Source organism: Pyricularia grisea (genome assembly GCF_004355905.1).
Source record: "Pyricularia grisea strain NI907 chromosome Unknown Pyricularia_grisea_NI907_Scaffold_2, whole genome shotgun sequence".
Classification (NCBI taxonomy): domain Eukaryota; kingdom Fungi; phylum Ascomycota; class Sordariomycetes; order Magnaporthales; family Pyriculariaceae; genus Pyricularia; species Pyricularia grisea.
This window is the reverse complement of record NW_022156717.1, coordinates 2,613,228-2,630,155: the sequence shown is the minus strand read 5'-3', so window position 1 is coordinate 2,630,155 and position 16,928 is coordinate 2,613,228. Positions and strand designations below refer to the sequence as shown.

Sequence of the window (16,928 nt, the reverse complement as noted above, 5' to 3'; positions counted from 1 at the left end):
CACATATACTAGGGACACTTATGGTTATGCTGTTCCTTTAACTCTGCGGCCCACGTGCCGAACGGCTGGGTTTTAGGTGATCATGCAGCAACCGATAAAACACACAGAATAAATCTGGTTGGCTTATCACGTACGCGGTCAAGAACAAAAAAAAAAAAAAAAACAAGAGCTTTGTAGTTCTTATTTTCTTAGACTTGTCAAACAAACAACAATAAAAAATAGATCCAACGAATAGATTTTCCTAAGTACCGATCATCTAACCGTTAGCGCAATGGGGAGAAAATAAGGCAAAAGTTTGAGCTGGGGTACTCGACAGTAAACCAGGTTATGTATTTTGACACTTTTTGAACCATCCCCTGTCTTAAAATTCTCCTCCCCCCCTTCCAAATGTGGCAGGCCTCCCAAGCAAAGGGAAAAAAAAAGTCCCGGAATCTTGGCTCCCGAGAGGACCACATAATTATACCCCATGACGACGTTGAGGGAGATGAAACAGTAAACTGACAAAGGGAACAAGCAGATAAGCGCGCTTATCAACCCACCCCCCCTTTCAAAGCCAGATGTTTTTTTTTTTTTTTTTTATTCTCCTGGATTCCCCTCCCAACCCCGACACGCGCGCGGCAAGAGGCAAAGGCCCGATCCCTCTCACAGAGAAGATTTCGGTTGCCTCGAATTACACAGAAAGTTATTTTGAGGGTTTGTACATTATTTGGGAATCTCTCCAAAAGAGAATATCACCCAAAACAAAAACAAAAGCACAAAAAAAAAATCGCGCGGACCTGGCATGAAAAGCGGCCTGGTCCGCGGGGGTCGCAGCATCGACCCAGAATGGGTTGGTGCAACTCGAACCAGAAGTCACAAGTAACAAGGCTCTCAATGAGTTGGCGCGAACTCCCAAGTGGCAAGCCGGGGCTGGGTTGAGACGAATTGGGCGGCAAACACTGACCAGCAATGTGGTCCGCGGCCCGGCTCTTGGGGTCGGCAGAAGATTTAACTCATGAACCGTTGTATACAAGTGAATCGGTGAGATGCGATCCTATAACAACAAGTTTCGAATCAGAAGGGACCACTTTCGTTTGCCACCGCCTATGCGGTTCAGGCTGGCAAGCAAAGAGGGCGAGTGCCCGGGTTCCCTTCCCACTCTTGAATGAGTGAAACGGTCTGTCTGCGGTTTCTTTTGGAAGCGACAAAATTAAAAAAGATAGCGCCACAATAGGGAACTTCTCTTGGCTGTCGTCATCGTCGTCGTCGTCTATTGGTACAACACTTTTTATCCTCACCCGAGGCAGCGGCATGGCAACGTCTAAGCACGGACGACCATTCCGTTGCGGCGGCTGGAGCGGCTGCTGACGTACTCGTCCTCGGAGCCGGACGAGCACTCAGACTCGTTGTCGTAGCCGCAGCGCGAGCCGCCACAGTCGAGGCGGACACGGTCGCCCTTGCGGGTGATGCCGTAGCGCTCGCACGTGCACGAGCTGCAGTCGGAGCTGGGGGTCGAGTAGCCGGACATGCTTGAGTTGGGGCTGGAGCTGTCGGAGCGGTAGTACGAAGACAGGTCCGAGCCGGAGCCGACCGACGATACGGGCGAAGAGCTGCCAAAGTCGGTGACCAGGTCCTCGTTGTACTCTTCCTCGAAGCTGGCGTAGCCGAAGCGCTCGGCGAGCTCAGCGACCTCCTCGTCGTCGTAGCTGCCGTCCAGGATGTGGCGGGTGGCGTGGGGAGCCATGGGCTTGGGGGCCTTGATCTGGGAAACGGACAGGGGGCGGCCCTTGGCGACATCGCTGGAGCGCTTGGATGACGAAGAAGACGACGACTTGGATGAAGACTTGGACGAAGAAGAGTGGCGGGACGAGCTCTTGGAGGAAGACGAAGACTTGGAGGACGACTTGGACGAAGAAGAGGACTTGGCGACATCAAGGATGTTCAGAGAGCGGCCAGTGGTGGGCTCGACGGTTGAGGCCTCACTGGGGTTGTGGGCGCAGTGGTATCCATCGATGATGTAGTAGTACCAGTAGCGCTGGCCGGACTCGAGTGTGCTGCCGGGGAAGCGGAAAGTGCCCTTCCATGAGCCAGACTTGGACGAGGTCTTGTCCTTGGAAAGCGGGAGCTGGCCTTGGTAGTTGTCCCAGGAGCCGAGAAGGTGGACGGACTTGACGCCCGAAGAAACACGGAGAGAGAAAGACAGTTGAGTCGACATTTTGACTGTTGTTATTAGAAGGAAATTAAGATAATGAAGCTGCTGATGCAAGAGTTTCTGAAATGGAGAAATAAACTTGAAAGATCTCAAAAGTGATCGTTTGATGAGCAAGAAGGCCAGAAAATGCTTTGTAAAGATGGTGATGGCGAAGCTGCGCAGCAGGCTCCTTAGTTGGTTTGTGATGTTTTTTTTTTTGTTTTTGTTTTGGTATTATCTTGGGAGTGTTATTATGTTGTTGCGAAGAGCACAGCTCTTTGAGAGAGAGGGAAAAAAAGATGAAAAGGGGAAAAAAGACAAACAACAAAAAACAAAAACTGGCCTCAATCATTCACTTGCTTGCTGAGGAAAAGAAGAGAGGAAAAAAGAGAAGACAAGAAGGAGGGGCGAGGCAAGAGGTCATTATATGCGCCGGCCATATATCGAGGCCAGGCTTGGTTGGTGGTTGTACCATACGTACCGTGCCCGTACCGCTAATTACAGTACAATACAAACCAAACCGCTCACTCAGTCGAGTGGCCGCCGACCTGGACGAGCTAGTCCCTTGGCCGGCTTAACCTGTACCTTGCATCCACACTCGATGGATCTATGGTCCAAATACCCCATGTTCAAAAACTGATCTGCACGAATGGAAGTTCAGGCTAACAGTCAAGGTCTGCCTGCCGGTCGACTAAACCAGACCGAGAAAAAAAACCCCCAAAAAAAACCTGCGGACACATTTTCTCTGCCATGATGCATGGGAAACCATGACGGGATAGTGTTGACAGTGATGGGCCCTGCGAGCCATGTGCAGAAAAGCCAATGGGAGGGCGCCTAGTGGGTGGGGAATAACAATCAATATCACATAGGGGACGAGTGCGCAGAACGTTGACTTGCTGGAGCCGGGAAGCCAACGAAGCTACTGCAGGCCCGGCGGCTAAGGGATAGCTTTTGCTGTTGATGATTATGGAGGGGGGGGACCACACCTCGATCGATTTCTGCCGACCCTGCAAGTGTTGTTTATTGTTTGTTGTCCATTGTGGCACCCGGCAGAGGATTAAAGTGATGGCAGGGAATCGAGGGGCAGCAACCCAGACCTGACAGGCTCGACGACGTGATCTGTGGGTCCAATTAACGCGCTAGTCGTCCTCTCCAGCGCTAAACACCGGCTTCCATTGGCCAGGCACAAGCGGGGAGTTGCGCAGTCCTACTGGGGTCCTCATGGCCGTCGCTCCAATCGGACCCTTGCCTCCATTCTTTTCTTCGGCTGCATGCCTTTCGTGGGCAGTGTAACTTACATCACAAAATTCCCACAATCCCACTCGTCGGATCGAATGAGAGCTTTGCAAAGCCCTTTTCTTTCCTGCGTATGCCGGCCAGGTGACGGCGGCCTCTTCCTCCTTTCCACTATTATGCATTTCACACAAATAGGAAAAGTGTAAAAAGGACTCGGCATGAAAGAAATAGTATTCCACCCGCAAGCAAGGCAGGTCATCTTGGCGTAATATACAGCACAACAGAATACATACTGCCTCCGTGGGATGGGTGGTATCTCGTGAGCACACCTTGCAGATTGTTATGCGACGTCCTCCCCCCCATGCACAGCATAATATTTACGGTACCACGACCCAAGCAAGCCATTGATGCACCTCTAGAGTGGCGAGCTCTCTCAAGCTGCACGATGGATGGTAGGACTGCTGTTCAGGATCGGATTCTTTGCACAGGCGGGATGACGGATACCGGGATTCATCTCGAGAACCGACCATTAATATTCTACTTCTACCCATTAGACTACCAAATGCCTACCTTGGCTGAAATGTCAAAAACTTCTACATACTCTATATACGCAAGTGGGGTATCGGTAGGAAGGTAAGCAGGCAAGGTATCTATCTGGTCGCCTATTTTTCCAACCATTAGCAATACCTTCAGACGTCTGTGCGCATTTTGCCGCGATATACGGAGTCTTCGTACATACATATTTACCGAGCTACCCACCGAGCTACCGAACAAGAACTGAACTGGTCAAGTGGACTTACTGACGAGCCTATTGCATACCTACGTTGAAGCTACTGCATGCTGATCAAGCTGCATTAGCTCCGGCGGGTAACTGCTTGCCCATCACATCGAGATATAATAAGCCACCTTCCAAGACCGAGCGCAAAATATTGTACTCGTTCACCCGTCTCTATAGTGCCCCCCATCCATGAGATCTCCTTATGCATGCAGTAGGGTATACAATACTTTTTGACTGCATCCTAGATGATACTGAATACTGTTCCTGTTCTTCCGAGGGTCGCCGTGTATTCTTATTTGTCACTCTACTCTTTCTTGGCTGAACTTTATCTATCAGTTTACCGCCCGAAGCTATCAAGTACAGACTCCCGCCTATAGAGTAAAAGGCAAGTGGCGACTGGTCATGGAATATCTAGACTAGTGGTTTCCACAACAAATGACACCGTCGCAAGATGCTTCCAATTAGCCGCGGTATCTGCAGATATGTCTGCCTGTTCTTGTCTTTCTTTCTGTTCTTCCAATAGCCGATAAGGCCGTCTGCCGGAGCTTGTCGCCATTATATCCACTATTTACCAGTTAATGCATCTCCGTTCGCGCTTAAGAGTCTTACTGGGGCCCCATACTGTGCCTGAAGTGGCCAGATACCTAAGCTACCTACGTATACGGCATTCTTCTAGAGTGACAGGGACAAAAGAAATGTATCCCTGAAAACTGTAACATTCTGTCCTAACATATATGCATGGAGAATTACGGGCTCTTTTAACTTTTGGTGAAGTGAGAGAACTCAATGTGTCCTCACGGACTGTGTCTACTCTCGGCTATCTTTTCTTCTTTTGTTGCGGGTAATCTTTCCCTCGTCACATTTTCCATTACTGTCCGGTGACATGGTTCCAAAAAAGCCAGAATGCAAATGCGACTCTCAATCATCGATCAAAACCATCGCCTGAGAAATGACCATCCACCATCAACTTCTTTAGTCCATCATCGCAGCCTAAGAGAATTACGTCTCCGGCCTTGTTGAACTAGTGGTAATCATAGAGATAACACCCTCTGTCCTTCAATTTGCAATGAAAAGAAGAGATTTGGAAAATGACGAATGAAGTTCATCTGCGTAAATTTCTCCCCTTTCATAGGTCAACGCGCATGATGTGTTTCAGATGAGGTCTCATGCCAAAGCAGTCGAGAAGCCTCAACTGAAGGCGAGGCCGTATTCTCAAAGGAGATAGACAGCTGCCAAACCGACAATGGCCATAGCTACACCAGCTTGCTCAACAACTGGAGCACCCGCAGTTGGGACCATTGGGGGCTCGGTTCCCTCAGGAGGGGGTGTAGCGATGGGAGGCGGTACGCCGCCTGGACCTGTGGCTGTACCTGCGGGGACTCCGCCGCCTGGGACACTGGCAGTTGGCGCAGTCGGAGTGACCGAAGGCTCAACTAGGGGCGGGCCGGAACCGGCTGGTGGAGGGATCGGAGGCTGTCCAGGAACTGGAGTAGCCGAGACGTCAGGTTGACCAGGAACCGGGGTGGCCGGAACGTCAGGCTGACCAGGGGCAACGGGAGGGGCATCGGTGGGCACACCGGGGATTCCCGGAGCAGTGGGCTCGCCTGGAATTCCAGGAGCCGTGACTTGAGGCTCGCCAGGAGCAAGCGGGGTGGTAGCGACACCTGGGGGGCAAGGGGTGGCGGCTCCCGATGGATTCTGGGTGGTCGAAGGTGTACACTGCTGGGTGGGCAGAACAAAGGTATCGCTTTCACAGTAGGCAATGCAGTTCTTTTCACCTGTTTGAAATCATCTATGTGTGAGATGATATTCCATTTATTGGCCTTTTTGATATGATTGGGGATCAAACTCACAAACAGCGTCTCCGCTGCTAGGGGAAGTCTGCCAGCAAGTGCCGGGAGCGTCGAGGGGGAATTTGGCGGCGAGAATCTAGATATTGTCAGAAGGTTTCGACGATCTAGTTGATAGCTTCCATGGATAGCACGATGAGGCAAAAACTCACATCACAGCAAGACGACACCTGAGCAACTCCCTTGTCGTCGCACTTGACGATGTAGTCGGTTGCCAGGGAATCGCCAAGGCAGAACGAACCGCCAGGCTTGAGGCATGTCACGGTGCCGTTTCCCCAGGAAGTGATTTGGCCGTTGACCAGTGTAAACACTGCCAGTGAAGTGAGGGTTGGGATCTTCATCGTGGGCGAAGACTTGATGGTTCTGACGATGAGGCAGGTATTGATGAAGGATTGTGTTTGGTGATCTCTACCAAAAGTACTTCTCAAAAAGAAAATGAGTGAAAGTATCGTTGATTCTTTGCGGAGATGAAATGTCAAGACGAGGGATATGCGTGCTCGAGTTAGAGACGCAATTGTATGGTTTAAGTATCCTGTTAAGAAGGTGAAAGATGCGGAAATGAACGATCTCGGAAAACGGGCCGGGAGATGATGTGGAAGATGGCAGCCGACAGCTGGCTTGTGTCCACGAAGAGGAAAAAAAGGGTTGCGAGAACGGACAGAGAAAATTTCTTGCTTGTTTGCTGCGGGATCGAAATTTGATGACGTTGACGTTCTTGTTTGGTTGTTGGACTGGGAAGGAGGGCCCAGAACTAACTAGGCAGGCACGTTGACGACCGATGTGTTTTTACGGGCAGGTGGCACCTGATGGTAAGGTGAGAGGAAAGTGAGGTTACCACTCGTGCTTTTCCAACGTACAATCCATTCGGGTTTTCTGCCTTCCCACGCCAGTAGTAGTGTATGTCTACCTAGTATGCCTATCCCCCTTAGCAGTACCTCAGATACTTCCATAGATACCTTACTCTAGAAACATCTTCCTCTGTAGGCACCGTTTGCGGCTCTGTAATCCAGTAGGCTGTTTACCATGACCATCTGGTGAACAAGTCTGTGGATCTTCCACATGTGGCGACCACGAGGGCTCCTTGTGGACAATGGGAACCTTAACACAAATGTTGTCAACCGTACCATAAGATGTGACTTGGTGTTAGCGTTCTATGCCTTGCCTTCCTAATTCTGTAGCTACTTACCATCTACCAACAGTTTACACACCTACTTGAGTAGGTAGGTATATTCATAGTACTTGCATATATCCACCTTGCTAGCATATATGTCAGTTCCATGCTTGTTTGTTAAATACCACATGGTAGGTAGATACAGATAGAGATATATATACATGATACTCCGGCTACTGTTTCGTCTAGAGAAAAGATACACCTGGGTGATTCAGAGCCAATCTCGTACTCCAAGAGCTATCTGTGGCAGCACACCCCGGGATATCCATGTCTATACTTGAACAGCTGGTTGACTGCCAGATAACCTTCGGTGATATCATCCTCTGGCGGGATTGAAAGTTCTCATCGTCCTTCATCATGGCACACATGTACAACATTTACACAGCTTTGAGCTGGCTTACGTTGCCCAAGGTTTTGCAGTAGTCGCTTAGCCACATAACGCAGAACCGATTTCTCGGGTTGATAACTACACCAGGTACCTAGGTAGGTAGGAGTCTACTCTAAGTAAATGGACCATGCTCGGGAAAGACTGTGAGATATAGTAGTCCGGTAGAATATGTCGCAGATAAATGGCCGCTTCTTTACTAAAAAAAAATAAGTACCTCGCTACCTACCTACCAACCTCTAGCCATGCTCGGTTTAGCTTGGCCAGCCCATTGTCAGTATCCAAGAATCGCATTTGTGTTGCGAGCTCATATCTGATTATGTTTCCAGCAGCCTATGACGCGTACCGCTCAACGACTGCCTTGTGTTCATGTCCTTGTTCGCCCTCTTACAATGTTATAAAGTAAGGTCTTTGTATGTATATTATTCAAACGGTTTCAGAAAAATGCCGTGATAACAACACTAATCATGTGCCAGAATGCGATGAAATGGATAATAAAATATTGGTATTAAATAGGGAGTCGTATCAAATAGATGAGAGCTAAATGTCTAGATGGTTCGTGAGGCTCATTGCTGTGACTTGAAAGGTTCCCGTCGCTTTGAATACACAGACAGTAATGTGGGACGGTATATCGATGATATGACAAGCACCAAGCCGTCTAGTGGTAGCACAGTGAAATATGTGGCTAACCCTGAATGACAATCCGTCCTACCAATCAATCCTTCTTAGCCAGTGATGGAGCAGACAAATCCCATGTCATGCCCGTAAAAGAGAGAAGACAGGGCCCCACTCGAAGGCAGAGTGGCTGGTAGAGTGGACCAAGCACTTTAAATCCCTGCACATACTGACGTCGAGGTCGAAGAAAAGAGCGAAGGCCCAAAATCTATAGTTCTAGAACAATATGTAGTATTACGTACAGTATCCAGGAACTGTAACAACTTACCACTCATCATAAGTAACAGGAAGCCGCCCTGCCACTGTTGCGGACCAAGAAGTCGAACGTGATCAAGTTGACTAGGTAGCGTTGACTTGAGTACTGCTTGGCTGCACCGCGCGAAAAGACAAGCTGCGTGCTTCTCGGTCCTACCTCACAAGCAAAACTGGGAAGAAAGCGACTTGCAGCCTTCTCATTCGCCCTTCCACACATGCAGACAAATAAAAACCGCATGCAAAGGGGAGGCGGGTCAAGCGAGCCTTTTGTGCCTCTTGTTCTCCTCACGACTTGATTTGCTCTAATGACATGCATGTCTTGCGCGGCTTTTTTTTTCTCTCTTTTTTTTTCTCCTTGCCTTGCAGTAAAGGCAGGGGAAGTATGGAGAACCGCAAACAGGGACACTGGCAGTTCGTGCCCTCGATTTGGTGGCTTATTTCCAGTTTGGCCCTAAGAATTCTTACACTATCTGCAGCAACTTGTCAGGTTTAGTCTTCACAAAGTAGGGATGAATATTACCATGTAAACTAAACACAGCTTAACCAGCCGAATTAAAAAAAAAAAAAAAAAAAAGCTTCAACCGCTTTGCAGTTGAATTTTGGCTGATAGCGGCAGGGTATTGGCGTCGTCGAGAGATCATCCCTTGCGCGATTGGTTCAACTTGGCAACATTAGTCCTGCAGCTTGTCTTTTGACCATTGAGCGCCCAGGGACTCCCGGCCGATCAATTAATTAGACATGCAGGTGCTGCTGTGGTGCTATTCTTGGTGAATGTTTTTTCTTCTGGATCAGCTGCGACGATTTGTATATGTCGCAGAATCTTTTTTCAAATTGAATGGGAAAAGAGCATGGTTTTCTTATCCTACTTTGCTTTTCCAGCCAGCTGCTATATCTTTCGAAGGACATCGCGGTTGAAAGTCAGCTGAGGAACAACGTTCAATATTAGGTCAAACAGAGTAAACCAAACACCACTAAAACCAGATAAAACCAAGTCTTATCTACGCAATGGTTCTAGACCTAGTTCTAGCTGGATCCTAATAGCACGTGCGATGGGTATCTTGAATAAGAATATAATGGGAACTAATACCCTAGCATGGCTCGTGTTTTTGACACAAGCGTCGCATACTGCAGGGCAGAGGTCACGCACGGGCTTTTAAAGAGAACGGATGAATGAATGCGCACAAGATCCAGGGTGTCACGCCTTAATTCGGTACATATGTAGGTACCCAGGTACCTCACCTTGCCTGCTATCCTATCCTCCGTACGGTAACTTACTTGAACAGCGTATTCGTGATGTGATTAATGAACAAAGGCTTTGTTTTGTTCACTCGGTACCGGGCGACCTAGGTAGGTAAGGAAGGTATCGAACCTAAGGCACTTTAGTCTTTCAAAAGACTGGATGGGCGTGGGTCTTGCCCTGCTCGCCTGCCTGGTTAGGAACCCTCCATAGTCCATTTCTGCAACCGCCACCAACCAGCCTCTTGCAAGCGGAGCTTTCTAGGGCCCAATAATCAGGAGGAAAAAAGAATGTCAAATCCCCACACTGCAGCCACTTTGCGACGGGCTGTGGGTAGGACAGGACACTTCCCCCCTCCGGCCTGCGGGAGCTACGTATTGTATTCATATTCTTCTTCAGCCCGCATGAAGCGCTCTTTGTGGCAGAACCTTTGCGATTGGGTTTACGTACTGGACCTGATTACCGAGTACACTACACATTTATCGATTTAATTTTTTTGTTATTGTTGTCGCTCTACTTTCCCCCCCTTTTTTCCTTTTTAGTGGCGAGTGGAACATTGTTTTGCTTCTTTTCCTTCGTAGGGATGTGCCGGCAGTGACTATTGGACGGAAACAAGTGCGGGAATCCTCGGTCTGATGTTCACGACGCGCGATTGATTGGCGATCGACTTCGACGAGTTCGAGCTGAAGGACACGTCCAAAGCACAACAGCCAGCAGCAAGGAATCGCCTTGTATGCGCCACGACGTACTGCATCGCAGCGGGGCTCGGGAAATTTGGACTCAAGGGAACAGCTCGCGCATCCATCAACTTGTGCGCGATCCATGGCGGCATCGGTTGTTCTGAGACCAAGAATCACAGTGGACAGGCATCTCGAGTAGAGTCATCCGCCGCCTGCTTGTCTCAGATGGAGGTGTGAGGACCACCAGTGCCTCCAGCTTCCCGCCCCAAGCCCAGGTTTAATTGCCAAGTCGAGTCGAGTCAACCGAAAACATTTGCATCTATCCCTCACGTTGCTCTGATCAGTATTTTACCTCTTCCAGCCGCTGAATGTGAAGAACCCAACGACGTCTTGTGTACGTCACTGCCTTCCTTCTCAGATTAGTTTGAAGCAGTTGGATTCCTATGTATACCTCGGATTTATACCTCGCTCTGTTTATCTTCATGCAACAACCTGACCATCGGTGAAGCCTTTTGCGACCAGCGATATCACGAACAGCGCGCGTGCGCAACGATCAACTGTAACATATTACCAGCGCGCGGAGATAATTTTTTTTTTTTTTTTTTGGGTTATCGAGTGGTAGCGGCACCTCAGCAACTCCCCATGCAGGGGCGTTCCGATTCAGATCCGCCGCCGGCAAGCTCGTCGGCGGCGCAGGATGTCCCTGGAAAGCTGCGGTCAACATCCACGGGACAGCCGCTACTGTTCAAGAAACGCAAGATTTTACCTCACCCGAAACCGAACGATTACACGACATGGAGAAGCGCCTCTGTAGGTGCTGCCCCGAAGCACACCAAGATGGGATTTGAAGCGGGACCATTTGGGATGACTTTTGGCACACAGTCTGCAGGTTTAAACCATCTCTCGAACCATGCACCTAGGCTTCGTCAGCCTGCCAGGAAAGGAAGCGGTCCCGATTTGCCTCCTACCCCGCCGGCGCATTCGCGCAACTCCTCCTCTAGCCACTCGGTCATGCCACCGAGCCCACCCTTTGTTGATACGCCCGACACCAGTGCCGAAGATGTGCGAAAGTCGATTTCGTCAAGCGCCAGCCCTCCCCGAACTCCCAGGACACCAACAAACCAAAGAAGCCCGCCAACTCCAGAAGTGACTCCTCCACAGCTTTGCGTTGAGAAGCGACCGCGTCTGGCTCGACCCCCCGTATGCGATCGCCTACCTTCCAAGGCGACCACCGTGACTTCCCAAACAGAATCGTTCAGGACTGCCCCCGAAGTTCCATACTCGTCCGAGGAAGAGGATAGCATTCCGGTGCTTAGACCCGTGGTCTCGTCCGTACGCACCTCTTCCCAAAGTACCGTTCGTCAAACCAACGACCATAGCCCAAAGAACAACAAGAAACCGCGGACGATCGGGCTTGGCCTTGGCTTGGAGTCGAGCCCTGTTACGAGCCCAGAACCGAGTCCCCTAACCCCTGGCTCAAAAACATCAGATCAGTTTCTAAACTTTGATGGCGAGTGGGGATCCGATCAACGATGGGATCCAGATGTGGACCGGACCGTCACAGCTCGGAAGCAGAAATCACCTCGCGGAACGAGCAGTCAAGAGGTTGTCGAAGATAATACGGTAGCTGCCACCGCTGCGACGGAGGCACTTCGCACCATGCAACTCCACCAATCCGCTGTAGCTTTACCCTCACCGCAGGAAATTCCTCGGGAGAGGGAAAGACGCCGGACCTTCCAAGTTGAACCCGCTTTCAGGCACCGATCATGCCCATCGCCGCCTGACATTGAACCTTCGCCGGAACTCATTGCTTCAAAGATCACGATGACAAGACCTGAGATAAAGCAGCGTAGAATATCAACTGGTTCTTCCAAGTCTACTACTTCTAACGTGACCACCGAGGCGTCTCTTGCCGAAACCTCATCTCGGAGCCAGAGGACATTGCGTCATGTCAGGAAATTAGACGGGCTACGGAACTCTAGGCAGGATATTTCTTCGCCAAAGCCAGATTACAAACCAGCTCAACTGGGAGATGATGTGATCAAACGGCCTCCTTTAAGTGGGAGGCTTTCGGAATCGCGGCATCAAAGCTATGCCTCGGTCAGTACTACAAACACCATGTCAAGCCGGAAAGCACGCAGAGAGGTGATTAAGAATGGAGGAATTCCGGTGGTAGTGATACCGCAACGTCGATCATCTATCAAGTCAGCGAGCGAATCACCGTCGCTGCGGTCAGCTAGAAGCAGTACAAGGTCGAGACGTAGCCATAGCGTCGGCTCATCGTCGCGATATCCTCCATTAACACAACTTTCCAACGGCAAGGATCTCACCTCATACTTTGAAGCGATTCCTCATCGGGGCAGAAACCGATCTCAGACTCAAACTGACGGTTCGGAGCCTGGAGACCAGCGCACCATGGACTACCCTCCCATTGTGCCCAGGCGTACGTCGTCACTTTCTGCTCCGACGAGTAGGAACACATCAAGGGCGGGCTCGTTGACTGCCGATAGTCTGAGACAGCTTGAGAACGCAACCAGCCAACAGCCCGATGCGGACTTCAGAGCACAAGCAGCACGGGAGCCCCGATCGCAAAAATCATACGACTCAAGGCAGGATCTGCCTTCTCGCAGGAAAGAGCGCCTTGCCGAGGAACGTAGCGACCACATATCATCTGCAGATTCTATCAAGTCACCACGACAACACTCAGTGCACAAGCTCAGCGTTGATCATCACGGGGACCCGTTGTTTGGCCGACGGTCGGCTGCCCAGCGGACACCGTTTTCACAGTATTCGGTGGAAACCAATGCGACATCGCACGCCGAAGTGTCCGAAGCCCAAGCGGTTAATCTGTATGCACATCAAAACACATCGGTGCTGATGGTGGATCACTCGACACGACCAAGTGAAAGTTCAAACAGCTCTCTCGCACCCAGATTGGAACGTCCCACAATCAAGATGATCGACACAGACGCACGTACCGGACCGGTGACACCTCCGCAGCCGACATTTTCCCTGGATGATGTAGATTCGCCTTTACAAAACCCGCGGGCTCCCCCAAAGCCTCCTACCAACCAAGTTGTACCTCCAGCTATCACTTTCATCCCGGCCACCCCATCAGGGCTGACGCCAGCACAGGAGAAGGAAATGCAGCTCGGGAACTTTTACGACGAGGTTCCACAGCGTCCCCCTATGCCCAGGCGTATGTCGACCGTGGTGCGTAGGGCTTTGGGCCGGCGCGAGAGCTATCACGAGCCGTCGGTATCTGCTGCACCAAAGAGCTCGGGTGGAATTTTGTCGCGCACGCTGTCGCTCACAAGGCGCTCGAGCCTTCGCGGCAACCGACCGGACGATGCGGATAGGGAGGCGGTAGAAAGGGATAGGAGACACACAGTCTCGACATATGGGGACCCCGACAATGAATTGGCGGATCCAAACAGGTTACATCCTCTCTGGCGACCAGCGTATGCGGACAACGAATCCGATCACAGCAGCGATGAGGATTATGACGACGAACACGGCGATCGCGACTACCACAGGCGGGCGGCACGGCCACCTCGAACCTTGTCAGAGCGGATGAAACGCACTTTTGCCATCCTGCCAAGTCGCGAAGACTACTACGGATCTGAGGACCCATATGTCCAACCCAGGTCCCCCATTCGTCGCACCGTGCACCGTAGCAACAGTGGCAACCTACGCGTGGTCAAGAACCGTGCCAGCCTCGAGTCGATCTCGCGTCCGCCTATCAGCTACATGGGAAGACCCTACACGGCGCCGGGGGAGGGCCTAAAAGGCGGCAAGGGACGTGGCGGACTTTGGAGGTCTCTGTCTCAGCGACGATCTGAGACTCCCGTAGTAGGTGGTGGTGGAGGGAGGGGCTCCCTGCCCAGGCGACGTTTGTCCCTTCGCGGCACGGCGCTCGACCCTTCTGGTGGACTTGGCTTGCTGCAAGACTTACCTCGCCGGCTCAGCGAACGCAGGCGTGAGAAGAGGAGTCAGGAGTTGCGCCGGACCATCAGTGGGCCCCGCGAGGTCCGCGATGGCGTCGGCGACGTTATCAGGCGGAGGAGCGACCACCGCGACGCCTAAACCACACAGAATGCGCAATGAATATAACTGCCATGGGAACATGGGCATGAGATGCTGCGTTTCCCTCACAAATGGGACAGTAATATATGAAAGACGAACATGAGGATACTCAGTGTATGAGCATGATTCCCACTTTTACCCGCGAAGGCGGCCTTTGGACCTTTCGGGTTCTTCTTTATAATTCGTTGTTATTATTTTTCAGTAACGCGACCGCAAGGAACCGTTCTCACGGCACTGTACACACGAACAAACGATATTCCACACGACGATTTTGACATTTGAAAGGAGGAGTGGGCTTTTTTTGTTCTTGGTATATACGACGATATGATGTTTATTCTGTGAATGAATTTTTTGGTTGCTTTTGTTTTTCTCTTATTCTATTGTCAATAATTGGACGACCTTGGGGGAACGATATGTGATCGGGATTTCTCGCATTCGGGCGACATTACATGTGACTCTTTTGCTTGTTTGTTCGAGAGCGAGTCTTTCGGGTTTCATCTTCCTCTATACCAGCCCCTCCTTCTGAACTGAAAACGCGTCTTTTGTCGCCGCTGGCGGAAAGATGAGTAGGGAAAGTTACTGAGGGGGGGTTTTTACGGCGTTATTTGTTTTTGGCTTTGGCTGGCTATATACTCAGGCTTTAGATTAGCTCCGCGTTTTATGACTGCTACGAATTGTCACGATCAAAACCTCTATGTCTGCTCGAGTCTGCCTCGTGAGTTTATTTTGAGTTAGGATTTGTGGGTAACCGAAGCGGGCGCCACAGCAGATGGATCCCTACGACGTTTTTTTCTTTCTTTCTCTTCTATCCCCCTCGCACATGCAGGCTTTCCAAATGTTCTACTGCGCAACATGATGGGACAAACAAGACGTGCTTGTGACAATTAGAAGAAAATCAACTTTTTCTTTAAACCCGCCCTCGTGTGCAAACACATGGGTTAAAAGTACATGGCTCACTCCCATTAAACGAAGCCTAAAGTCGTAAAACAAATACTATTCCGTTGACGCCTATAACTCCTCTGAAAGTGATATATGGCTGTGAGAAAAAAACAACAAGTAGACGTGTATCTCTGAACACGCAAGCCAACGGCGAACAAGCTACTGTCCAGAACCTCTCTTTTAGTAGTAAGGCCTGACGAATTGTCGCAAACTAGAGTTCGCTTCGGCTTGCGGCCGCGTGACTTGGGTCGACGAGGAGGCTAGCGTTTGCTGTCTGGCCCACCCATCGCACCAGGGGGTGGCATGGCGTTAGGGGGCATGAATGGCGGCGGCGGCAGTCCGGTCCCACCTGAACCGGGCGGAGGCATGCCGGGGAATCCTGCGGGGAAGTTTGGCGGCATCATCGGAGGAGGAACGCCTCCTGCACCGGCGGCGCCGGGCGGCGGGAACGGCATCCCCGGGAAAGGCGGCATTCCGGGAGGTAGAGCGCCTGGTGGCGGGACGGGGAGGCCGCTAGGGTTCGGGCCGCCGGGGATCGGGGGTGGGAAGGGCGGCATGTTGGGCATACCGCGGGCACCTCCTGGTGGTGCTATTTGTTTCCCAGAGCGTGGTTGTCAGTATGGAGTCCCTGTAAGAGAGAAGAGTAAAGTGTTGCGCGCGCATGCGAACTGGGCATCTCTCATGGGTGGAACGGCGCGCGGACTTACGAGGCATTCCTGCGGGGAAACCGCCGGGTGGCGCGCCTGGCATTCCTGGGAACGGAGGTGGCACGCCTCCGGGGAAGCCAAAGGGCGGAGGGAATCCAGAGCCGCCGGGCTGGTTGTGTGGCAGCATCGGGTTGGCGTGGGCCTGGCCTTCGGCGGCGTAGGATGAGGTGATGGAGTCAATGACGGACTGGGCCTTTTCGTGGCCGATTTCTGTAAGAAGAACAGGTTAGCTGGGACGGTACGCGCATGCGCAAAACGTAGAATCTGCAATGTGTTGCACAAATGGAATATCAAAGCCGTGTGTGGTTCGTACGTTGATAGTATTCTATGACGTTTCGCAAGTGGTTTCGGCCGCTGTTGTGCGCCTTTCGCACGCTCATTGAGTCGTGCGTGAGGTAGACATCGCAGTAATCGCCTGTTGGTTATCGAAGTCGCTGTCAGATTATCGCGTTGTCGCGGTACATCGGGTGTCATTTTCTCCTCTCGACGGGAGGTGAGCTGAAACCTACAAAAGACTGGATCACGGAGGTGTTAGTATGAGTTGCCATGATGAGATCGCAAGATGACAGGTCAGCCTACACTTGGGCATATTGAATGATTTTAATTGGCCTGCAGACCTGGCGGCCTCAAGCTGGTCAAGCGGTTAGATTCCAAAACAAATAAATTAAGTATCGTGCAGGTAAAGTGGTCGTTGCTGCAATTGATATGCTGTTGTCAGAAGTGATTTTGTAGTCCGCAAAGTGACCTTAAGGAGTTTCA

At 51.0% G+C, this 16,928-nt stretch overlaps 4 protein-coding genes across 4 annotated transcripts; 1 reads left to right on the top strand and 3 right to left on the bottom strand.

Annotated features, from left to right (window-relative positions):
* Positions 1-1,300: 1,300 nt before the first annotated feature.
* Positions 1,301-2,194, bottom strand: PgNI_03351 (uncharacterized protein; the record flags this gene model as incomplete). The annotated part of the gene is made up of 1 exon (XM_031123406.1): positions 1,301-2,194. The coding sequence occupies one exon, from the start codon at positions 2,192-2,194 to the stop codon at positions 1,301-1,303; it is 894 nt and encodes a 297-aa protein (XP_030983425.1).
* A 3,202-nt stretch (positions 2,195-5,396) lies between these two features.
* Positions 5,397-6,375, bottom strand: PgNI_03350 (uncharacterized protein; the record flags this gene model as incomplete). Its single annotated transcript, XM_031123405.1, has 3 exons — positions 5,397-5,962; positions 6,038-6,113; positions 6,187-6,375. The coding sequence occupies 3 exons, from the start codon at positions 6,373-6,375 to the stop codon at positions 5,397-5,399; spliced, it is 831 nt and encodes a 276-aa protein (XP_030983682.1).
* A 4,704-nt stretch (positions 6,376-11,079) lies between these two features.
* Positions 11,080-14,523, top strand: PgNI_03349 (uncharacterized protein; the record flags this gene model as incomplete). Its single annotated transcript, XM_031123404.1, has 1 exon — positions 11,080-14,523. One exon carries the CDS (start codon positions 11,080-11,082, stop codon positions 14,521-14,523), a length of 3,444 nt encoding a protein of 1,147 aa, XP_030984931.1.
* A 742-nt stretch (positions 14,524-15,265) lies between these two features.
* On the bottom strand, positions 15,266-16,764 carry PgNI_03348 (uncharacterized protein). Its single transcript, XM_031123403.1, has 5 exons — positions 16,749-16,764; positions 16,679-16,684; positions 16,483-16,584; positions 16,170-16,379; positions 15,266-16,051 (listed from the first exon to the last, which is right to left on the bottom strand). Exons 1-5 carry the CDS (start codon positions 16,756-16,758, stop codon positions 15,723-15,725), a joined length of 657 nt encoding a protein of 218 aa, XP_030984932.1. The 5' UTR covers positions 16,759-16,764; the 3' UTR covers positions 15,266-15,722.
* Positions 16,765-16,928: the final 164 nt, after the last annotated feature.